This window comes from Pygoscelis adeliae, unplaced genomic scaffold, assembly GCF_000699105.1.
Source record: "Pygoscelis adeliae isolate BGI_AS28 unplaced genomic scaffold, ASM69910v1 Scaffold317, whole genome shotgun sequence".
Classification (NCBI taxonomy): Eukaryota; Metazoa; Chordata; class Aves; order Sphenisciformes; family Spheniscidae; genus Pygoscelis; species Pygoscelis adeliae.
In genome coordinates this window covers 1,437,349-1,463,127 of record NW_008825155.1, presented here as the reverse complement: position 1 = coordinate 1,463,127, position 25,779 = coordinate 1,437,349, and the positions used below count along the sequence as shown (strand labels likewise).

At 41.7% G+C, this 25,779-nt stretch overlaps 1 protein-coding gene across 1 annotated transcript in view; it reads right to left on the bottom strand.

The window, feature by feature from the left end:
• Positions 1 to 25,779, bottom strand: part of SORCS3 (sortilin-related VPS10 domain containing receptor 3) — a 224,577-nt gene that overhangs the window by 98,092 nt on the left and 100,706 nt on the right. The window contains exon 6 of the mRNA XM_009328454.1: positions 11,902 to 11,975. Within this exon, the coding sequence (XP_009326729.1) occupies positions 11,902 to 11,975 (74 nt within the window). The remainder of the gene's footprint in view (positions 1 to 11,901; positions 11,976 to 25,779) is intronic.

Genomic DNA, 25,779 nt, shown 5'->3' with positions numbered 1-25,779 from the left:
TTAGTTTAAAACTAGTTTAGTGCTTACTATATTATGAAGCCCAGTTAATTAATGTTTGCCCAGTGCTTGGCTACCCTCCTTTGAAAGTTATGTAGATGGGGAATTGCTATAGATTATTGCTTTGTTTTTTCAGGAAACATGAATCAGCCCTGTTTCTCACCACTTTAGAAAAGCAAAGTACATGCTCAAAGACGCCACCAGGTCAGCCCGCCAGTCCTGCAGCCAAGGACTTCACTGGAGTTACTGTTTCCCTCGCTGGAAGGGAATGTTTAGAAGACTCATAACATTCCTTTGAGTTTGTCTCCTAGCAGAAGTGTCTTAAACATGACCCATTCAAGTAATGTTTCACACCAAAATAAGAATTCTCAGTTCACTGTGTGTTTAATTGCCCTCATTTGTATGAACATTTTCTGACTGACATTATGACATGCCTGAAACGCTAAGGCTCAGTGATTCAGCTATTAACAGTCCCAGGCAGAATATAGTGCCTCTGAAAAGCTTCAGAGTGAGAGCATCATTTAATAAATGAATGCAGCAGTAGATGAATAAAAATAAAACTGAAATTGTCCAAAGAGGGGATGCCAGTATGAAACTTGGCACAGGCAAAATGTATAAGATATGCTGATGAGCCCCATATGCCTATGGGCATTGTACATTGTATTAATTAAGGAAGGATGAGTCTCCACATTCCCTGTTGCACAATATTGTGAAGAAACACCCTGGGATAACATCTAACATTCTGGAAAAAAAAATGTCGTTCAGTTTATGCATTTTGGAGAAAGGCAATGTGAAAAACTAGATTTCTGTCACAAACCTTTTTTCACAGTTGTTTCTCTTCATTTCAGACGCTAACCTGAAGAGAACAAATGGCTTAGTTCATTCTTTCTCTTTTAACCACCAGCCAGGAAAGGAAGAGAGAGAGAGGAAAGAAAAAGAAGGGGAAGGAGGGGAAAGACAGAGGAGAATAAACTACTCTGTTCTGGACCAGCAAGTATAAATGCATGAAGGTGTCTCCTTGCCCCAAAAAAATCACACTCAACTAGCTGCTGAGAGTGAGATGCTCATTTGTCCCAACATCCACAAGAGGAAAAGACAAAGAAGCAGGAAACAAAAAGGATTCTGGCAGCAGACAGACACGTAAAGACAGGCTCTGTCTGTAGAAACAGCAAGTCTGCGTGGCTATGATGAGTAAAAGCAATGGTGACAGGACATCTGCAGATCACCATGTGTCTCGTGACAAGACAGGTTTGCATTCAAAACAGCAGCATCCTCACAGACAGAATGGAGAGGAGATGAATAAAATGGCCACAGCCGCCTGCAGATCTCTCCATCAGTGGAAGAGTGACACTGTAGCAGGAGAGACCAGAGAAACCACGGAGCTTTTGTGGGTTCCTTTGCTTCAAGTTAGACAGATGCACCAACAATAAGGAGACAAGGCTGCCCAGGGAGCTGAGCCCTAGACGCACTCCCAGCTCTTCACAACGGCAGAGTCCCAAAGCATCCCCATCCCCAAAGCATTACCCTTTTCAAGTAAGAAAGCTCAGGGTAGAATGCTGCAATGGGAGTTTGTGCTACCCACATGTCAAGAAGTAAAGTTGTATGGTCAAGCTGTAGGTAAATCAAGAGCTTCTCTTTGTTGGGTTCTTAACTTGTTGTTACAGCTGAGCAATAACAGGAAAGAAATGTACAAGACCAAATGAAAAGTAATACTCTGCTATTTTCTAGCCTCGAGGCAAATTCCAAAGTGTCAACTCACTGTTCAAATCTAATGATTTGTAGAAAGAAAAAAAAAAATTATTCTAGAGAAACTACAGCAGATCCAGAAATGGCTTTAGGGAGTCACTGTTACAGATTGCCCCTAAAATCAGTATTATAATGGAACATGTCTCCTTCCCTCAAAGATTTTCAATCAAAATCTGAAAACCAAAAATATTGTGAGCAAAACCTAAGAATCTTTCTGCACCCTTTGGCCAAAACACTGGCAGGGTTTTTGGTTTGTTTTTCTTTATTTTTTCCAATAAAAAGCAGGTTTTTCTCCTATGGGAGAAAACCCAGATCTATAGCAATCACCTCTGAAGTCTACAGGTATTATTTATTATTTCCCCAGTCCTTGCCGGCAGTCACAGGTCAGTATATTTCTCTCTCTTAAACTCAGCTGCAGAACTTCTGATATTTCACTAAACATGCAAATGTATCCACATCCCATTTTCATTGCCTTCTGCCCGATGGAGGACAATTATCTGTGAGATAATTACAGAGCTATGATAACCACTGCTATCTCCTATTCCAATTAGCTCACTACAAATATGCAAGTAAAACAGCCTCACTCACTGGCTTCTCATCCTTGTTCTGTATATGATCAGCAAGAGACAAGTTACTGAATCAACATTATTTAAAAGAACCTGTAGTGCAGCTAATAAGATACTCCTTCCTGCTCTTACATTCTGATGTAGCTTCGCGCTCACTATGCTTAACAATAGCAGAATTAAACTCATCTCATTCTACAGAGGAGGCTCAGGGGAATGCCAGGGAATGAAAGGATGGGAGTTTCAATTTCTTCTCTTGCCGTGAATGAATTCTGCCTCATATAACTGCTGATGAATTGTCGTTTTAAGAGAGTTTGTTAATTTCCAACAGGCAAAAGGCATAAAGAGGGACCTCTTTATCTTTAATGGATGTTATTGAGTGACACAAATGGCTCACGTTTAAATGAATGCAGAAACATCTTGTCTGTTTTGCCATGATAAGACTGCTCTTTCTGCACAGCATGGGTTCAGCTCCTTCTGTTAAATAAAACAACTGGGTTTGTTCAACTTAATGGCAGGCAAACTTCCAAAGGTTCAGAGGCTGAAGTCAGTTCAGGGAAATGAACTGGAATTTATCTGGGTCCCTCCTGACTCTTCTTGAGAAAATCTACCTGAAGAGCTTTGAGGTATGACTGAAAATCTAGTTTCAAGCAAAAATGGTCCCTGATAGTATTGATGTACCTACTGAGGATAAATTCTCCATTAGATTGCAACTTTCTCCAATGCAAGAATGCTTCCAGCCCCAGCTGCTGTAAAGTAACAAGAGTGTAAGAACCCACACAAAGGTGCATCTCTGGAAATCCAAGTGGGCCATCTGGGATGAGGTCTGGGGCAGCAGGGAGGCCGGGTCCAGGAAAGCTGCTCGGCTCCCTGATGTCAGCAGGTGTTTTGCCACTGAATGAAATGGCTGGAAAATTGTCCACAATCAGAGTATGTGAAAAGGTCATTCCTCAACTTCTCAGAACAGTGGTGACTTTTAAAACAACTCCCAAAGATTTCTCTGCGAGTCATCTAAAAGCAAGAGGGGTTTTCTCCCACAACGAAAATTCACCCATTTGCCCAGAAACAGAGACTACTGTGGTATAGAACAAAGGCCAAAACCTAAGCCAAATCCCACACAAAAAAAGTAGGAGAATATTCCTTGCTAGCCAGAGAGCACAAAATACGATACTACCGCCAGCCTGGCAGCCTAGGTTTTGATTAGCTTTGCCAAGCTATGACAGTATGGGAGATCCCCATATGCCTCAGGGAGATGCATTATTCAGTATATTAATTAGAGGGCTGGCTTTCATCACTGCTTCCTACAGAGTATCACAAAGAATTACTCTGGGACCATTACTGACAGGCTGAAATTAATTTGTGTTTGAGTTCATGTGCATCAGGGAGAGACAAAGTGAAGTCAGCCCAGGCAGGCTGCATGAGTCTGCAGGACAGCATTTAAGCTTCCAACACTGACCTGTGAAACACTGCGATGAAGTTTAGATCTTATCCCTGTTGCATGAGAAGGAAACAGATCATTCCACCATGCACTGTCCAGACAGACATGGCATTGGGATCCAGTCCAGGGATCAATCTTAATTGGGAGAAATATTCAACAAATTCCTCCTTAGATCTTTCTTACTAGCGGCTTATCTGGTTTGCTCCAGTCTCAGACACTTAGTCACAAGAGACGGGGGGGATTACGAAGTGATCCAAGATTAGCAGTGGGGGAAATAAGAGAAGAGTCTGGTCCCTGGGACATAAAGAAACCCGATAGATGAGAGTCCAAAGCAAAAGGCTGAAAGCCCTAACTGCAGTACAGTATGTGACATTTTGTGATAAGCATTAAATTTAAAACCAATGAACAGAAATATTTCAGCCCTTACTTTTCCAGTCTTAAAAAAAAAAATCACTGCCAGCCACAGTACATTAAAGTCATAAATATGGCTAACATCACAAATTGTACTAACGTCACAACAAATCACAAATTCTAAAAGCCAGACAGTATTTATGTAAGGACATCCACAGTTACATTAGTGGAGAAGGGGTAATCCCTCCTTCTGCAAGATATGCTGTGTTTCTCAAGCAAAAGGAGGTCAGAAAGAAAAGTTCCTCAATGGCAACTTATTCCAAAATTGCCCTCCCAGAGGGTATTACACCACCCTTTCAAAGAACTCATTCTGGCTGTGATAGCAGCCAGAATTTCAGAGGTGGTATATGAATTGTAAGTTTGCTATCATGTGGCTCTTTTCTTGTGGTTCATTTATTATGTAGTTCATGGGTTTAAAATGAGAATTTGAAGTATTTTAAATTCTTTCCCTTCATGATCACACACAATCCTTGTAGCCATTATGCTTTTCTTTTTTCTTGCTAAAACAGCTTTGAGCGCAGGGAGCCTGATAGCATGGTATCTGCAGGACTTTTACAAAGTCAAACACATTTTCCAAGGAAAGCAGGCAGTACGGAGAAGAGCATCACACAACAGCAAAGTCAGGCAATGAACATCCTTTAGGAGTTCTTCCAGCGCATCAGCTACTATTTAGAGCTTAAATTCATAGTACAAGAGACTAGTTGTACCAAATTTCCCTTGAAGATGAAGCCATTAGTCAGCATAAAGTATAAATATAACCCAGAAACCCAAATATCTTTGCTTTTAGTCCCAGGTAAACTAGAAAATATTCCATAATACTCCTCCAGTAGTGTACTAGGGTTTTTTGTCACCTTCTACAAAGATGCTTTCTGAGATCCAACTATTTGTGTCAATCTCTCATAAATTAGTTTTAAAAAAACATGGACTGTGCTCAAAAACAGGAATGGTAATCTGAACATTACTAAATGTAGGCACAAACAGAACAGGTGGGGTCTACGCAGCCTCTACAAAACAGTCCTGCAGGATTTCTCAGAGACAGAAAGCGAAGGATTTTCCTTTTCTTAGGGTCATTTAGGATTTTATGCTCTTAGATATCCATGAAATCTACCACAACATCCCTGGAAGAACACTTAGCAATCTATCGTTGAAAAACAGGATGGGATTAAGTTTAAAAAAATATATGCTCATGGACAAAAGCAAAATGTAAAACTTACAAAGATTTCTCAAACTTTGTTGATCACTCTTCTAGGCTACTGATCACAGTTATGAAGAAGTACATCATAAGCATACCGAACACCTAATTTGGACATAAGCAACCAGTATCTGCTCTGCATCACAAAAGATCAAGATGGGAATAGAGGTCAGGATCCCTCTATGTTGGCTTTATTTTTTCCCTACTTTAATTTTAAAAGCTCATATACTGCAAAATGAGAATTCATTCAAATTTAAAAATCACTAAAAAACATCCAAAAAATTTCAACCATTTCAGGATGTTCCTTTGTTTAATTTTTTGAGAAAAACATTCTGATAATGTTGACATGAATTCTAAAATATCTTTATTAACTTGAAACTTTCTCAACAGAAATAAACACTATTTCAGCCAATAAAAAGTATCCAACCCAATATCCAGGTTCCATTTCTATCTCTGCCACTGAGTTACTGTGTAATCACAAGCTAGTCGGCTACGACCTAATGTTTGGAAACATTAAATATCTATAGTGCCAACTGCACTAATTGTAGGCACACAAAATGAAAAGAAAATCCCTGACCTCACAGTTCCCCCACTTGTCCACCTTTTAAGTGAAAAGAAAAATAAAATTGGTCTTATTATCACCATGGTGCTGTGATCTTTAATTAACTAATGTGACCTTGCAAGGAAATCTTTCAATATATGCCAAGACCTTTTAAGAAGGTCTCATCTCTCCTGAACTCTTATTACAGAGCTTGAGACTAGTGTTTGAACTTTTTTTTTCTGTCCTCAGCCTAGTACAGTTCATGGTTGTGGTGGCTTGAGTAACACATTCCATATTTATGTCAGCATTACCCTCTGGGAGAAAAACCTTTCCCAGGTGTTCTCACCCACAGGGCACGGGAAGCAAGTCCCTTAACACGGGCAAATGAGTCATTAGCCCACAGGAGCCTCCAGTAATAGGTCCCTGTTCAGTTCTTCATGTGCCATCTACATGAATAGCCACTGGGTATAGGCCTCAATGATGCTATAGGTGGTGTTATCCATGGCTGCCAAACTGGAATTATTTCCTTTACCCACAGCTCCATGTACTGTATGGTTTTAGTTCTGAAAAACACTAATGCAGGATTACTTAACAGTCAATTTGACCTTTATAAGACTATGTTTTCCTAACACTAAACTTGGCTGTAAAAAATCAGGCGACGTTTCCCCAGCACTACGCAATGACACCATCTGGAAGTTAATGATTAGTGGGATTTACAGGAGAGACAGGCACATATTCAACTAACCATTTCATTGCTGGCAAACTAGTCAAGTAAAGGTAACCTTAGATGTATCCAAAGGTCACTTCTGGAACCACTGCTGAAACAGTCTGTGTGGACCCAATTTGGCCCTGGGATTAGGAAATATCAGTGCTGTCACAGAAATGAGGAAATAAAAACAGACACAAACATCTGCCCAACTGCACATCCAAACCCAGATCATAACCTTTTGAAACATTGAGGTAAATCCCCTATCTTCTGCTACATTACTCTAAGATATCCAAACAAGCCTCTGCTATAGTCTTCATGAAATTCAAGCTGCAAATAAATAGAAATAAAGTGGCTAAATTTTACCACTGTTCCTATCCAAAATCATGACAAAAAGGACTGAAAACCTTGCCCTCAAGAGACAAGATTTGCTGGCTTATGCCTCAAACAACGGTGACAGAAAAGCCGTAACTCCAAAGCATAGCCTAAATGGATGCACAGCCTCTTCCCTTCTCCCAGTGAAAGCATAGCCTGTTCCCTTCTCCCAATTTTTAATCCCTGGAGTTCAAAACGATTGTGGCTGGCATTCATGGATACCAAAACAACCAGAAAACTGGTTGGTTATCACAGAAAGAGAAAAAATACAATTCTGGGGACACTCAGCAAGGGAATCAGCAGTGTATTTGAGAACTGCTTGTTACACCACATTTTTCCTATTTGCAGATACAAACACTGCTCCTTGAGGCCAGGCTAGTGCATGTCCTATTTTCTTCCTCCTGCTGTCTCTCCCCTCCTGCCTTGTTGGTGTTTTCTGCCCAGCTTTCATCACTAGTGTGTATTTCAGTGTCTTTTACTGACAAGGCTCATCCTGGGCACTGACTTCAGTGTTCCAAATATCCCTGTAGCATCAGAAATGCTGTGCAGATTTCTCCCTCTCTTCCACACAAATGGGTTTTCCCCACTGTTTCCACTCCTGGGCTTTGACAGAATCACCCAAAGTCCCAGAGAGCATGTTAAAAAAAATCAAATGAGAGAAGGGTAAATGTCTAGATGTACCAGGCAAAAAAAATGGAAAATGATCCCACAGCCACCGCTTCATATTCCCTAGTGATGACGGGTAGGAAACATGAATGAGTCCTCCAGCAGAAAGCAGCCTGGGGAGACCCTAAGAAAGGGAGTGGGTGTCCCAAGGAATATAGCTCTGTCCTCTGCACAGGATGGCAATCCCTGTGTCTGCTCAGCAAACATAGGCAGGGCCTCCAAAGACAGATGGACAGGGGATGATATTCACAGCCATTTAGCTGATTACCCAGAAAACATAGGTCACCTTGTGGAAATCCACATTTTAAACAATTAAGCCATAAGATTATAAAAGGACTTCATATGCCACTAAAGCATCTTTTAACTCTCTAGAGCCCTTCAGTGCTCTTAATCCACTGCTGTAGCACCTGATACCACAATATTTGAGTACTTCACCCACTACACCCAAGAAGGAAAAGAAATGCTCTCCTATCCCAGTCTCACCTAGGGAGTAACAAGGCAAAGTCAGCTTGAGTCACCCAAGATGACATGGAAAAGCTGTGGTCCAGCAAAGTGCTGAACAAGGCTTGGTGAATGCTCCATGAACCAAACTGTCCTGCCCACCTGCTTAGTCCTGTCGTCCCACCACAGGAAAAGGCAGAGGTGGTAAAGCAACTTAAGGACAATTCAAGTCCTTTCGAGTTCTTGTCTGAATAGAGACAGTATTTAGTCAGTATTTAGTCAGCACAGAACAGAACACACCAAGACGAGGAAACTTCCCCAACATTTCTACAGTACAAAATATGGACTGTATTTTTTATATCCCTCCACATGACAGCATAGGTGTCTAAGTTACAGTGAGAAAAAATGAACAGGGCCCAGAAGAAGCTGCAGAAATGTGTTTTAAAAGAAAAGAACATTGAGTAGGTCTTTAACAAACTTCGCACCCATGCTGGTTCCAGTTATCTTGAGTAATTTCAGAGTGATGAGTGATCTGGGAATTTCTGTATCACATTAGCGTAAGCTCCTATTTCCAGCCTTACAGGATCCTAAGTTATTAAAATCTCTGAGGCCAAGGAACGTGGGAACCAAATTTGGATGCCTGTACTCACATCAAGTAACACATTCTGTTCAAGCTCTGACACTGCCATCAGTGGGTGTAGCTAACAAATGAATCACTACTACAGAAGCAGAGATCTTAAATCCTAGTTTTGATAACTATGAGTGGCCCAGTGCTGATTCTCAGCTCATGCACAAACTTTGAGCTGGCCGCAGGAACTGATGAGAGATGTCTCAAACTGCGGGACATGTGACATCCATATGGGATGAGAACACAAAACTACAACCCAGTGATTAGCACCAACATCTGGGACTAAGGAAAGAAGTTGAAGGCAAGAGCCAGGATACAAAGCTTAGGACTTTGTTTTTGACCAGTGGGGAGCCATCACAGATGCTGCCTGCCAGAGCTACTGCAAAATGTACAGAGTGACTTGTGTGTCCATGACTAAGAGAGAGGTCTTGCTTACTCTGCTGAGTAAAAATTCACATCCCAACCTCACGAGTTCTGATGCAACCATAATTTTCTCCTGGCCTTAAAGTCTCTATATCTGAGCTCTCTCGGGGAAGGTATAATTATTTGGAAAGGTCTCAGAGAGAAAAATAAGACCTCTCCCTGTCAGGCTGACTGATCCCATGAACTGGGTGAAGATTATAGTCTTCACAAGCCCATTCACAGCAGCCTGAGAGATGAAAGTCATGCTTTGAAGGCAAAAACATTCGACAATGGCTGCCCCAGATAAAGCCAGCCATGTTCAAATCAGATGAAGACTGTCCCATTTGATGAAGGATGCTTACCTGAGCCCCTACTAATAAACAATGCAGAGCAGCACAAACGAGCAGTTTACCTCTGATTTTGGCATCTCCCTATCATTATTATTTCACCTTTCCTGGAAGTTTTAATTAAGAGGTTTGATAATGTAGTATTTGATAGGCTGATGAACTCCACAGAGTAGTGGCTCATGTCCCTCTGAAACTTACGCTATACCCACTTTCTCCCTCTTTCATAGCCTAATAAAAAGAAATCACCAAATTCCCGAGGCTAAATTCTTCTTGCATTTCTTTTTCTGTACACATCTTACAAGCCAGAGTTTGTACGCCATCACATTTTGCAGCTTTAAAAAGAAAGAAAGGAAAAAAAAGAAAGAAATCGGACAGCTAAGGGGAGTTACTATGTTCCAAAATTTCAACATCTCTGACCCCTGCACTATGAATTGGTTCAAACCTCTCTCACTCTGGGAAAAACATAATTCACTCTCTTGGAAAGTTTATTGTCCATGGGATTCTACTGTTTCTGAGTGGAATAAAGATTTCTAGGTCTATGCCATGAGAGTTTTACCTATAGAAGACTTCTACACATTTTCTAAGAGAAAGAGACACTTGACACAGAGGCTTTATATAATGGAGTGTTAAAAAGCAGCATTCAAACTATGCAGCCAAAAGGCTGTATGAAAAATGAGGTAGATTGTGGAAAACAATCTACAGGTTTGGGTGTCAAATGGACAGAGACAAACAGGCAATTTCCATTAACCATTATTATATGAAAGTAGAAAAAACACAGCCTCTCCTTTAGAAAGAGATTCTGCTTTGATCCCAAGTCAGCTCAGCCCTTACACTTTATCCTCCAAGAAAGCCTCTCCCCTAAGCTCAACTGTGCTATTTGAAGGGTAGGGTACAATTATCCCATAAGACCAACTATTCTGCTCCACAGAAGGATACACCTGGAGAGGATCTACACTCATGTTTGTCATGGGCACCTAGCATAAATAGTGAAATCAAAGGATTTTGGATAGTTAGGCCAATCAACCACCTGCCACCACAACCAGGAGAACATAACCACCTTTCCTTCACTATGGAAATGTGAAACAGTGACATGGTCAGACAAGGTTCTAGGTCTTTGATACATTTTGCAGGTCTATGTGACTTAGAAGCCTTACAACTTCCTTTCCTAGATGTTCAAAAACCTTCTTACATTGCCCAAAATCCACAGGCACACTGAGGGAAATCTCCAGATTTGGTGCCAAAAAGTCGTGTTTTAAATGTGGGAGTCTAAAGCTGTTTAGAGAGATTTGCAGAAGGACCGAGCCAATTTGAAAATCCCATGAAGTGTCTATATCCACTGCAAGGTGTGGAAATACTGCAAATCCAATCCATAGATATTTTGGGCCTGGATTCCAGGTACTTTTAATGATGCACAAGAATTTCTATGAGAATTTGACTCTAAGATATATACATCATGTTTTGCAATTGGAAGTCAATTCGTAAGTCATCCAAGTCCTTTTTATTTTTAACCATTGAAAATAAGAGCCTCTGGTTCCTTAATATTATGATCTTTTTTGGCTGTAAGGACCAGGCACTTCTTCAACTATTCACAGATTCTGTAAATCAGCACTTCTACATGTTCACACACACACACCATCATCTGGCATGTAGTACAGCGTTAAGAATCTGATTTAAGCCCCAAATCCTAGATTCAACTATAGAAGACTACTGCTGGATTTTCTCTTTCTCTCTGAATTCAATTCTTGGGCCTTCACATGGTGGAGAGATGTTTGGAAAAGTGGCATCTGAAATGGAGGACCTTGGAGACAGGAACTAAATTTGTTTAATCATCTGCTTTTAAGACACTTTTAAGACACTCTCCCAGTTTTGGAGGCTGATGCTTTGGAAATGCAAAGGAAGAGTCACAAAGCAGATTTTTAGCAAACTGCAGATCCTGGGCTCTCACCACTCAGTAGAAAGAAACTGGCTCCTCAGAGACTGAATCAAAGCAGAGTCTGAATCATCTTTTCTCCCAACGGTTGCATAAGGAGACTGGTCAGAGTGGCTGGCTCTGCACAAAGACTGTGTTGTAGGCTTAAGTAGTTCTCAGAAGGGTTGAAAAATAGGAGGTCTAACGATCATAACTTTGTCACTGAAGCACTGGGCAGTTTCTCTGTGTTACAGTAAATAGGTATATAACAAAGAAGCAGGAGGTTTGCAATTATCAAAAGACTTGTACTCGTCTGTACAAGACACCACTGTTATCAGACAAGAAAGAGGTACAAACATGGAGACGTTCAGCAATAGCACTGCAAGATACATACTTTGGATTGAGTATATAACATTGATGATGACCAAAACCAAGGGAATATTTAGTGTTCGGGTAAAGCAACCAATCCCTTCAAGTTAGATGCCTTTCTCCCCTCAATGACCTGCCCAAAGCAAGCAAAGCCTGAGGGCATAACTCACCAGTAAAACCTGTTTGGAGTGACCCGCTCATGCATGAGCTGCCATTTTCTTCCAAAGTCCATGGAGCTGTACAGCTGAAAGACAGAGAGAGAGAGGAAGTATAAACTTTGAGGAAGAAGAGGAAAGACTGCTGCCAAATAAAGTATTAAAATCAGCTCAGATTAAAGAACAGGAATGGAATGTCCTACACAGTTTTCGATCAGCCTCGCTGCCAGGGAAGGCTAATAAGGCAATCTCCTCCCCTCCCATTTAACCCAGACTGAGCTGCTAAGACTCAAGCAGGTTGGCTCTTCCAAAACCTTTTCAAACATTTTTGTGCTTCCTGATTTCAGCTGTCAACACATTCACTTTGGCGGCCATATGACAAAGCTGGCAGTCCCCCTGGCTTTTTCAGCCCAAGAGGAAGCACGTGATTGATGACATGTAAATTCCTAACATTAAATAGAATGAAAGACAAATTAGATTAGTTAACATGACTATGATGTGGTAGGTAGCGACTCTATACTCAAGGTCATACTGCAATTCATTTTATGGTGTGGATTATATCTCTCCTGTGTGGGAAAGAAAAGGAAATTGTTTCTAATTTACAACTTCTATGTTCAGAACAAGATCTGAATTTTGAGATAAGTTAGAAATCAATGTGCTCATTAGTTAAACATTAGAGACAGTGAAGTGGTTCTTCTTGAAAGCCAAATTTTCAATCTAATGATCGTTTTGAGTCTTTCTGGCTAACAAATGGTGCAGCTGTAATGTAACCAAATTTCCATGCAACTCCACACTAAGTCTCAGACATAGGTTTGCTTCATACATACTCGGCTTAATACCACAAACACCATTCTCCATATAATCAATTTATCACCCACAATCCACTCACTCATGATCAAAGCATACGTAAGCTCCTTTTCTCCAACTCTGAGCAAGTTTGGTTCTTCAGAAAAAAAATACACTTTGAGAAATAACTACTCTGCTTTACAACTAGATCACAGAGAAATAAATAACTGGCGGTGTTTTCAACAGGATTTCAAATAAATTTCATCTGAAATAAATTATGGCTTAGTAAAATAAGGGTTGATTGCAGGCTAAGGAGGTAGATAACAGAGCTGAGAAACTTAAATGTTTGTAATATCCAAATTTAGGTCCTTAATGGGAAAACGATATCATTTGAGTAAAGGTTTTGCATTTGATTTGATTTTGAGTAATTGGATTTACAAATTGGAGGCAGGTCCATGTTCAGATTAGAAGGGTTCACAACCTAGTGATGTGTACTATGGCACAGCTATGATGGATGGCTAAGTGTGACTGGGAAGATAAACTATATGTGCTCGCACTGAATATTAAACTTTCTTGGATGGGCAGTATCTTTGACCACAGAGATCCAGCAGCCACATCAGAGCTGGACCACAGAACAATTTACAAAGGTGATTGGAAAGGGCTGTTTGAGCAATGTCCAGAGCCTGAGGCAGCTGATTAATTTTTACTGTGTTTGTACTCAACTACACAACCAAACCACTGTATAGCTAGCAAAAGGAAACTCAAAAACTGAAATTCAGATCCCATCAAGTATCTAATGCAACTGGTATGTGTAAAGACAAAAGTACCAGTCCTTTGCATCTTTGCCAACGGGAAGTCCAGTTTCTGCCAATGACAGCTCAAGCTGCCAGTGAATAAAGCACATCAGGGGAAAAAAGAGGGAAGCAGGCATCCTCCAATCTTCATGTCAAAATGGGCTCCAATTATGTAGACTTCACTCCAACCAACATCACTGGGCTTGTGGTAAGAAATACTAGGAAAGATTTTCTGCCCCATGTTCTTCAGGAGATCAGACATGATCTGAATATTCTGACTTGACAGCATTTCTTTGGCACTGTCACTAGATAAGGTAAGATACTGCACTAAAAGCCCACGTTATCGGGGCTTGCTCTGCTTTTCTGGTCAACCAATCACAGTGACAGTCTAAAAAAATACAGTAAAGAATCCTCTGCCCCAAAAGGAATTCTCTGTAGATACAAAATAAAGCCTTGTTTATCTTTTTTTAATTAAAGGAGCCAGGAAAAGAAAATTCCTTTTCCAAATTTGAGGACAGGCTTATGAAGTCAACATCAAGGCCGTACATCAAGAAGACAAATAGCAAATGTTTATCCAAACAGCATCATATCCTTCCTTCTGAAGGAACATCCAGATTTTTAGAAACAATAATTGAAAATCCACACTCCAAGAGTCAAAACTGTACAGTGCTACAACTCTGCCTTGACGTTAGCATGGTGCCTGCCAGCAATATTCCATGAGTCATTTGACATGGTTTTACCCGTACAAGGACCTCTGCACACAGACTGAGCTGCATCAGGTGCATCAAACAACTTGGCTATCCTTTCCATTTCCTGACTGCGGGTACGACTTGCAGATTGAGCCACGATGCTGTACAAATCACGGGCTCCAGGCAGCTTAGCCTCAGTTAACTTCCGTTCACAAGCAAGTGCAAGTGGAACTATTATCCGTACTGTATTCTGCAATGGATTAACCATTCTCACCATGAGAGGAAAGGATTAGCAAAATACATCCATTCCCTTAGATTCTCTTTTATCTTTTGCCCCTAGCATTTCCTTTTCTTTTGCAGCTGCATAACAGCAGTAGCCACAGATAGCTCAGTGGCATGAAGCACAGTCTCTTTCTAACTACTCATGTCTCCCACAGTGTCTCATTCAGGGAGCATCCTTCTCTCTATCAAGCTAAAAACCAGCGACCAGCTACTGAGTACTTTTTTCCCCCCCTTCTTTCTATTAAAGCTCAGATTGACTGATGGTAGAAGGATTAAATTGAACTTGCAGCCTTTAGGTGATTTCAGATAAAAAGATAAAGAGGATATTATTCAAGAACTTTTATTTATTTATTCACCTACTTATTCTAGGTGTGCACTTTGAATTTTAACCAGATGATTGAGTCTTAAAGCTGTATGACAGAACAAATTCCTGAAAGGGCTCTCTGGCCCAGTTCACTTTTATAGTATTATTTACAGATGCGAATGTAAAGGTTAATGTTGAATTACTAAATAAAACATACAATAAAGAGTTTTCTAGTACGCATTAAAATTGAATATATATATATACTTTCTGTTCATCTCCCTTCACAGGAGAAGAGATGCTTTTAGAAGAGACAACAAATTTAGTGGCAAGTACAGCAGATTTCAAGAGTGATTAATTTGTCCTAAGGCTGAATACTAAGCAATGGAAAGAAATGAGGTTTGTTTAGTGCCAAGATTTTCCCTTTTTAAAGCTCTGCTCTGGCTCTTTAGTGACAAGTAATCTCTGGCATTTCCACCTCCCAGAGCACTCCAAAGTGTTAGTTTAAGAGGAATGGACTTCAGTGTACCATGAGGGTGTACTGTGAGGGTATGCCCTTTCTGCTACTCCCTTGTGTTATTTGGCCTAGTCTGATGAATGAAAAATTAAGACCGTTACAGGTCTTTATGTTTGTATGGGCTGGTCTTGTGCCTTGACACAGCTAAAGAGTGGCATGCAGAGGACTTGACTAAGGAGCAATTCAGAAGCAGAATGCAAACAAGAAGGACAAAGTCCTGACTCAAGGCAAGGGTGACAAAATTCAGTTTTTAACACAAAAATAAACTCAGAATCCTGCAGCTACCACAGAGGCACCTCAGTAAACACAGTCAGAGCACTCAGCCAATCCCAGCTACCTCTGCACCTATTTGAGCAGACAGGTTCCAGGTGTCTCCTGAAAGCTGAGGTGTTTTTGAGAACAAACACACAATGTTCAAATTCCCTACTGAGCCCATCTGAATGATGCTTATGAATCTCGTCTATCCTTGCAGCTAGGCATGACCCTAGAATTTCTGCTTGCCTGCAGACTGGTGTGCGGCACTGCCACAGGGCAGATGGGATACAGGAAGGTGAAGGGGCCAGCATTGCATGTCAAAAAAATATACCTTTTAATGTGCTTTCAGGCCTGATGAAGCACCTAAAGTATTACTGAATGTGCTGGTTTTGGCTGGGATAGCATTAATTTTCTTCATAGTAGCTAGTATGGGGCTATGTTTTGGGTTTGTGCTGAAAACAATGTTGATAATACAGGGATGTTTTCGTTATTGCTGAGCAGTGCTTACACAGAGTCAAGGCCTTTTCTGCTTCTCACCCCACCCCACCAGCGCGTAGGCTGGGGGTGCACAAGAAGCTGGGAGGGGACACAGCCGGGACAGCTGACCCAAAGTGACCAAAGGGATATTGCATACCATATGACGTCATGCTCAGCATATAAAGCTGGGGGAAGAAGAAGGAAGGGGGGGACGTTCGAAGTGATGGCGTTTGTCTTCCCAAGTAACCGTTACGCGTGAGGGAGCCCTGCTTTCCTGGAGATGGCCTGCCCATGGGAAGTAGTGAATTAATTCCTTTGTTTTGCTTTGCTTGCGTGCGCGACTGTTGCTCTACCTATTAGACTGTTTTTATCTCAACCCATGAGTTTTCTCACTTTTACCCTTCCGATTCTCTCCCCCATCCCACCGTGGGGGAGTGAGCAAGCAGCTGTGTGGTGCTTAGCTGCTGGCTGGGGTTAAACCATGACACTCTGAAAGTATCACCCTGGTCACACTAGCAGGATCCAAGAGCAGCTCTGCTTTCACACTTGGCTTTGAGGTCACCCCAGCTCAGCAGTATAGGTGCAGTCTTTGAAAATGGGTACTGAGCACTGGGGAAAATCTGCCTATGCTCAGGAGCCTAGTTAAACCTACCATTAAAAAAAGGCCGTACATCAAGAAGGTAAATAGCAAATGTTTATCCAAACAGCATCACAATGCTCCACACTAAAGGATCGTAGCACCAGACATATCACATCCACCAACACAGTCCTGTGTTTTACCAAGAATACACAATCTGTTCGAGGAAAGACCTTGGCAGCCAAAGTGATATACAACTTTATTTCACCACAGGCCAGAACTTTAACTCATGCTTGTCTTGCTCAGCACAACTCTGAACCATAAGGATATTACATACCACAGGCAGAATGCTTCTTCTTCAAACTCTAAGAACACTTGCAACATTTTATTTAACACCAGCATTGTTTCCAAGATAAGCAACAAGCCCCTTAAAGAGGGAGTTTTATCCCTGGTATCAGATTCTATGCCACGAACACGTGCAACATGCCAGAAACAGAGCCAGAACTACAGAGCTGGAAAGGAAGGAGTTACACACATATTCATGCACGCACAGTGTTGCATATGAAAAATGTCTCCGTGCTGTTGCAATTCTCCAGTACAAACTTACAGGGTGACACACGCCGCTGGCTTGCTTGGATGATCATGTTTGGGGCTGGGGTAATTTGTTTTGGGTGTTTTGTTTATTTTCCCAATGAGAACTAGCAAAAAAATACAAAAGGATGATTTTGCTCAGGAAGTCAAGCTTCTCAGAACTGGAGCAGCATGAGAAACTGGCCTGCTTAAACTCCGCTTATGGAGAGAGGGGAGAATAACGAGCAATGAAGGAAAAATATGGAAACCACAGGAAGAGATTCAACCCCCTCATGTTAGTCATCCATATCCAAGCTAGTCACCAAGGCTCATTTTTAGACAGGCAAGAAAGAGGCTCGAAACAGGCACTTCTAAAGCACAATTCCCATACTAAGATACACTTCTAAAATTGCATATTATTCATGCCTTAGAAGCCTCCATTTCTCTCCATAGACACTAAAAGAAGTCCACAGTGACTAGTGCAGAAGGAGATAACCCCACCGCAGATAGATGATGTAGTTGAGATGGATTTCATGTTAGGTTCCCTGTTCCCAGGTTGACCTGCTTGGTCTTCATGGGAGAAGCAGGCAGAAGACTCAACATGAGCTGAAGAAATGCCAAGCATACAATAGCCTGGATACACTTTACCACAGCAAGAGGCACGCTGAAGATGTCATGTATAGATTGAGAAGCAATAGACAACCGACTAAAGAAATTTAGAGAGCTTTGATATTTATAGACTTTCTTGCTCAAACACAGAAGAAGAATTAGGGCATCAGGAACATACATAAAAAGCTTATATCCAAATAAAATCAAATACTCTTTGTTGCTATGAAATCTGGTCTATTGGCCTGAGCAAACATCTGGAGAGAATCTCAATAGTTTCCTGTCTGCCAGCCAACCCTGGAGCGAATTTGGAGCTTGCAAATAATGGTGTCAGATAAAGTGAGGAAGAACAGCTGGACTATATGTACTTAAAGGAACAATTCGTTTATTACACACAAAATTATACGTCCCCCAGACAATACATCCAGCTGATGATGGAAAGATGCATTCATATTAATCCAGCAGGGTGAGAGTCGGCCTAGTGGTATTTACTGGGCAGCAGCTGACACATGGTAACATGATGGAAGAGGAGGAACAAATTAGCCTGGCCTGCCATGTCCTCAGAAGAGCACGATCCCAAGCAGTAGTTTGGATTGCTTACATGAAAAGATGGCTCTGATCCCAGAAAAGCACAAAAGCAAACTAACACCTTCTCAGCCAGAGCTGGTGGGAAAAATCTACAAGATGTGTGGAGGGTTCCTGCCAAAAAATCAAACTGGGACAGAAGAAAAATAAAATTAGGTCAACATTTCTGTAGGAAATTGGACTGCATGCAAGCGGTCTGCAAAGAGTAACTCAGAAAAGCAAGTCTGTTGCAGGGTCTTAAATTTTCTCTACAGAGGGAAAATGACCACGATCACTGGAAAAAAATTAGAGGCTCGGAAGCTGAGAAAAGTTGTAAACCACTCAGAAAATTGCAAGACGTGTCTTTTCTCTACACTTCTGTGTTACAGATGAAATTACAAAAAGAGAAGAACGTGCTATCATTAACATGTCAGAAAGTTCATTCCTAGAAGGAAAATGAACCGGAGGAAAAACTCACAATACTTTTCAACCTTGAGAGTACAGAACATAGAAACCATGTCTGACAACTGCCAGAGATGACCCATCACATGGAAGAAGAGAGCCACATGCAACAAATTCAAACTGCAGTGAAAATGTTTCCAGAGATGACAACATCAACATTTTTTCTAAAGGCACACTGAGCAGCTGAGTACTATAGGAGAAACACTTTGCAAGATCTTGGAACAATAGCCTGTATAGGACAAATGGATGGTCCTCACTTCACCCACTGCAAAGAAAGGTGTTTTTTCCACACCTAAAGTTAGACATAGGAAGGATTTAATAAGGTTGCCCTTACTTAGCAAAAAAAAAAACACCAAAAAAACAAAGGAGTCTGCACCATAGGAGATAACTGCTCCAGCAAGTGGAAGCGTATGAGTAATAATTGCATTTCTCCCTGTTATCTTACATTTCTTACATTTAACTCTAAAATAACACCTACCCCTACTCAACCACTGTAAGACTACTCCTGACAGTCAGATCCATCTAGTCACCATGCTCTCCACTTGTTGAATTTAGCACAGAAACTCCAAGCTGCCGAAGTATTGAAGACTTTTTTTCTGTTTCATTGTTTTGTCATTTGAAAATGGTGTCTCTTTCCTTCAGCTCCAGCTGAATCTCTGAGACTATCTCAGGGATTATTTAGTAATAGTACTATCAGGATAGTACTATTTACTATCTCCCTATAACTCCTCATTCATACAAATAGTAATCAGATCCCCAAATCCCCAAGGAATTAAAGCTGGGATAGTAAACTCCCAAGTAGCCAAGACTGACCCAAAGATGTCCAACCAATACTCACAACACACAAGCCATTTCCCCTTACTAATTTTTCCATTTAAGTTGTGGGCTTTGTTTACACAGAGTTGTAAAAACTAGTAATTGTAATGAAAACAAATGGACCAGTTTATCTCTCTGCTTTGATTTTCTTTCCAGGTGATTAAAGGCTGCACCAAGAGACCTCATTGCAGCCCAAGGTTCTTCTCTAGCATGGTACAGCCATGTAAAATTGTGGTTTTCCTCCTTCTCGTAGCCCCACATGCTAAATCCACTGTTGGAGACCCCCTACGACAGTCCTGCAGCCGTCAGTTACCCTCAGGCGCTGGCATGGCGTGCCTTTGGGAGCAGAGCAAACTGCGAAGCCTCACCAGAGCAGAGCAACAAAAGAAAGATGACTGAATCAAGAAGAATTGGATAAGAAGACAGACAGGATAGATTTGGTGTAGCCATGAAGACAGCAGTTGGTACTACAGAAACATGCCTTACTTCTATATCACATCTTCCATCTTACCTTCCTCGCCTATCTTCCATCCCTCCTTTTTTGAGGACACATGGATACCTCTCTCTTTCAGAGCACCAGTATAATGTTTAAGCCGTGGTGTGTATGCAGCCCCCTTTCTCAGGTTCTCATGTGAGGCAGGATATGTTACTTGCAGCATAATAGGGACAGGACTCAGGTCTAACATGCTTCAGTTGGGTGGCTGAAACCAGGTCAGGAGCAACCCTTGTCATGGAAGGGGCTTTATTACTCACAGTAGGAAAGGCTGCATTCAAGGAAAGATTCAGGGCCTTCCTGATTCCTCTGTTCGACCATTCCCCTTAGTCTGGGCCTTAGTGAGACACCTCTGGAGTGTCAAGCAGAGCAGTTACCATCAGGGGACACAAAGGCTAATGTCACCTTCAAGCTGATGACCACCTCAAGAACAATGATATCTGTACTTCTTCCTTTCACCTCCTCCCAGGGAAATACCTGTCCTTGCCACCTTGCTTTGCTGGGGCTTCAGAGGAACCAAGATCTGAAGCTTGGAAGTGCTTCTGGACATTAAGAGAAGGGAAAGAAGAGCTTCTTGCTCTCTTCTCTTGCCACAAGCTGTTGGAAATCACAATTCAGGTAAGGCATCCTTGACAGCTCCACACTAAAGAACCTAAAAATAAATCCTGCTTCCCAAGCCAAAAGATTTGTGTAACAGCTGGTGGAAGTGAGCTCAGGAGAAAGAAGTCTACCAGCACCATATTTATGGGCTTTGTTTACACAGAGCTGTAAAAACTAGTAATTGTAATGAAAACAAATGGACCAGTTTATCTCTCTGCTTTGATTTTCTTTCCAGGTGATTAAAGGCTGCACCAAGAGACCTCATTGCAGCTCAAGGTTCTTCTCTAGCATGGTACAGCCAGATTGTCTTAGGCATGGGAAGACAATGTGTCCACAGACTGCTGCATGTCTGAGACTCACCAGAGCTGCTCATTTGCCTACAGATGTACAGTAGAAGGGGCACTGGAAGCAGACTGGTCTAGACAGAAATTAAATACTAAATGCATTGCCATCATCTGTCTCATACAGAGAGGAAAAAAAAAAAGTATCAGAAGCTGGGAAGTTCTCTTTGCACTTTAAAATCTAATACTGAAGTATTTCACATGCTGGCTGGCAAAAGTAGGTCTTCGGACAAAAGAAACTCAGACTCCACCGCACTATTATAAGAAACTGGTCAAGGATCTTCTGCACAAAGGCCAAACACTTTGGAAATGCTTGACTTCATGTTGTAACTGTATAGATCAACCCAGACCTGGCTTATAAAGAAACTAGGTAGGTTAAGACAACGCACTGATGTCGTGTTTCATGGTTTTACAGTTTAAAAAAATGCTTTCACCTCATGGGTCCACTCACAGCACTGCAGTTTTCTTAAACCTGATGCTCAAAGCAAGAATTCCCTCTCTCTGCTTTTCCACTTCAACTCCAAGAAAAAAAGGAAAGTGGATTAAACTGGTGAAAAAAAGTCCACTCAAAAACCTTCACATTTCAATTTCTCTGAAGCCTAATTGGTACTGAGCATACTTAGCCAAAAATGTGCCATTTCTGCTGAGAGCACAGCATATCTTTTTGCTTTTCTACTGCATGACTGGTCTGTAGTGGAACAAGAAGTCCAGATACAGCTGCAACAGGAGCAGTGACATAAATGAGTATCACTAAAGAAGTTAAGGCATGTTTCAGTCCTGGGTGAAAAACAGCCTCTCTTTTTCCCACTTTCTCTCCACTCCCAGAAATGCTGGAGTGGCTCAGAACTCAATGAAAAGTACTACTTTCAGATTTTTTTTCTTAACCTGAAAATCTGGGAGAAAAACATGTTCACTTTGGTCAGTCAAAACACATTTCAATCATTTCTAAATAATTTAGCTTTAGCAAGTTGCAAAAGGTACTATAAATAGAAATGCCATTTTGAGGGAAGGCTAACTTTTTTGATTGCTCGTTTATTCCTTTCTTCATGACATTTTAACCACTTCAAAACCAGCTCTAGAGTCTGGGGGAGGGCTAAAGTTGAGCGATATGTTGCCACTGACCCCCTCCCGATGAGTATTTTGTTAACAAGCCTCACTGAAAACTAAAGACATTAAAGGGGAAAAAAAACAGAAACAAAAAAAACCTACTTCCAGAGCGTGAGAACAGATTGAGACATAACAGACAAGGCAAGCAACATGCCATGCAGGGGGACAGTTTCCCACATCAGTGATGCAGAGCAGAGAGCAAGACTAGACATGGAAAGGGGCAGGGATGCAAAACAGGGAAGAGAGGGGCAATACTGGGACTGTGAGGAGATCAGAACTGGATGGAGGTGGCAGAGCTGCCACCTGCTACCAGGGTCTACAAGGTGTGCCAGGAGATATCTTTACCAGTATTTCTTCCACTGGCATCCAATAGGCTCAGCCACAGGCAGAGAAGGGTTGCAGGATGCTCCTGTTGTCCCCAGCTGCTGCTTCACTCCCTTTTTCCCTAGGATCAGCTCTTTAACAGTGACAAAAGACTGAATCAGCTCTAATGGCTGCTGACTTTTCTCCCTCCAAGCCAGGCTGATCCCTTTGCTCAGCTTCTTCTCAGCTTAAAAATCATCGGGCAGTTTTTGGTCCGAGGTCTGTGCTAACTGGATCCACCAACCACGTGGATATAGCCAATGGGGCCCTGCAGGTCAGCCTGCACCAAGGAGCTCTGTGCCCTCCCAGTCCAAGAGGAAAATCTTGTTTGCTCCTGGGAGTACCACACTGCAGCCCTTTAGAAGCCCCTTCTTATGCTCCGTCAATGCTTACACTCCAAAAGTTTAACAATAAGGAGAAATAAATGGGAACCACATGTCTAATGGGAAGATTTTTCATTTAAATGTGCTTTATTGTGTGATATATGCCTTTAATTACAGTGCAAGTGTCTGGGTACATTTGTTGCTATTACAGGCCAATGTTTCATGTTTATTGAGCGTAAGACTACAACGGGCAAAGCAGGGGAGGCTCAGACATTAGCCAGTGGGACATAAAGCAACAATCACATGCTTGGCTCTTCCTCTTCTTCCTTTATAAACCCTGTGGCACTATCTGTAGGGTAACCTCTATATTATGCAGAACAGGATGTAATGGAAGAGGGTTTTTTTCAGACCGGTGAAAGAAAGAGATTACACATCACCAAAACACCTTCCAAATTCATATAAGATTTTGCTGGGTTATGTATTTACATGGAAAAAACAACATTTCTGAAAGTGTATACTATACCTGGGCATTAATGAAAAGGGTTTGAAACTGCACTCAGAACAGCATTTTATTCTGAGATGTAACTGTTGCTCATGTAAAAAATTTCACATGGCTTGAAAGAAATAAATATTAATTTGGGCTCAAGCAGAACATATAATTTTGGCAAAATTAAAGCAACGTATTTTGCTCCAGACTAAATTGTATCTTATTTAACACACACACCTGCCACCCAATTCAGCTTCAGTTTTCCATTCGTCAGCATTTTCATGGGTAAGGGAGGTTACTCAATATAGTTCCCAAGTTATGTGACCCATCACCCTGCAGACACTGAGCAGACACATACCTGAAACTAATCTAGCTCACACGGGTGAAAATGCTGTAATGTAAAGCTGCTCCCACTTGAGGCCAGCCCTGGCAGAAGGTACGTGTCCACCCTCCTCATACAGTTCTCATTTCACCAGCTGAAGTGCAGCAAACTTCACAAGTGCTTCAAACCTGCACCTGTGTTGTTCAAACCTTTGCAGTGGTGTTGTGCAACTCTATTTCTTCACAAAGTCAGAGCAATCTCACAAACTGTCTACATTCTTCTACACCGTTCACCCTACGAGGACACTGTGCCCCTCAGCCTGAGGCCATTGGTTCTGTCAGGGATTTATGATGCAAAGAAGGGATTGGTGCAAAATGTTTAGTGACCACTAAATCACACCTTTCCTAAAAGAGGAAGTCAGCCAGGATCTTACCAGATTTCCAAAGCTGACAAGTAGCTCTTGTCAGCCTCAGGAAAAGTGAGAAAACAACAGCACCGCACCAGCCCATTGTGCCAAGCTCATTTCCTATAGCACCCATAATCAGGGTGAGCAAAGGTTGAGCTATACAAAAGATATACTTTCTGATGATTGAGGAAGCTTGTGGCTGGGCACTGAATAAATACAGGCTGCTCCAATTAATCCCACTCTAATCCACCCTTCTCTGCTGCCAGAGACCATTGCAGCCTCTCTGCACGCACGCACGTAACAAAGCTGTGAAGCTGGAGGGGTTTGCTCTGCTCAGTGGCATCAGCACATCAGCCTAGCAGGTCCACAAGCCAGTGCTACATATTCAGAGCAGCTAAACCCTTTGCTCTCCATGGCAGAGGTTTCACTGAGTGTGAGGCAAAGATGCATACACCAAGAAATGCATCACAGGCGCACGTGCCAGATAACTTGGAGGGAAGTCGGGAAAAGGTAATAACAAAAGTGACCCAAGGAGGGACATTCCAAGAGTTGAATGTGCAGAATTTCTCCAGGGATTGTAAAAAGGAAACACAGAACTGTCTACTTGTATGTAAATGGCATAACACCAAGGAAATGGGAACCTTTGAAGGCTGGCATAGGTGAGAAGGCAGAGACAGACATTTCTAATCCTTAGAGACCTTTCCTAGATATGCTTCCTAAGGCAGTTCAATGCAAGCATTGCAAATACTAATTTTAATAGTTTCCTTTCCATTTTATCGCTGGTGTCTATTACTTCCCATGGCAATGTAGTCTTCAAAGGGACCAAAGGGCTACAGTCTCAGCTCCGCCTGCTAAGAGATTTGTAAGTCAGGAAGGAAGGATGGCACAACTGGCATTTCACTGCATTTACTCTAGCTGGATTCTGCTTCTTGGGCCTTACAGCTAGCATCTATAGGCTGACACAACACACCATGCTACCTCCAACTCTTTTGGTCATGGATATGCCCCCAATGCCATCCTGAAAGGCTTCTGGGAAGCTACAGTGGATGAATGGCCATTGCTTAGGAAGTGTACAGGTCCTGCACCAGGAGGAATCCCTCTCTGGACAATTCTGGTCCCTGCACACAGGGTCCTATGCTGCCTGGGACCAAGGACAGATACTGGACCAAACTGGCCCAGAGAAAGGCCCATCGTAGTTAATGGGAGTCTTGTGTCCCCCAAAAGAGAACACAGATGCTGCCCATAGGACAACTGTGACTATGAAATAAATTCTATGAGTAAAAAGATTATAAAACCAAGTTAGAAAACTTCAACTTCTAATAGTGTTGAAGATGTAGGTTTAGCAAATATTATCTCCTACTTGAACACCCTAGCTCTTGTACCATCTTCCACAATTCATTCTTTCAGGCCATCTTCATTACCACAGGCTTGTCATATCCTGTCCTATAATAAATCAAAAAACTAAAATTTAAAATGAAATGGCCCATACATCTTGATTCATTGGATGCCTCAAGTGCCAAAGGAAACTTGCTTCCATGAGCTTGAACATATAATATAAAGAAGCTCACAGTTCCTTTCAGCCTTACTCTCCTACTCCCCAGTCAGCTCTGGTCTCCAGCAGGGGCTCTGCTAGCCTGAAGATGTTCTCCAGTACTGCTCTTATAACACTCTTAAAATCCTGTGAGGTAATTCAGTCCAGCTCTAACTAGCCAAATTTCTCCTTGGCTAGATTCCCTGGCAATCCATGCATTGACA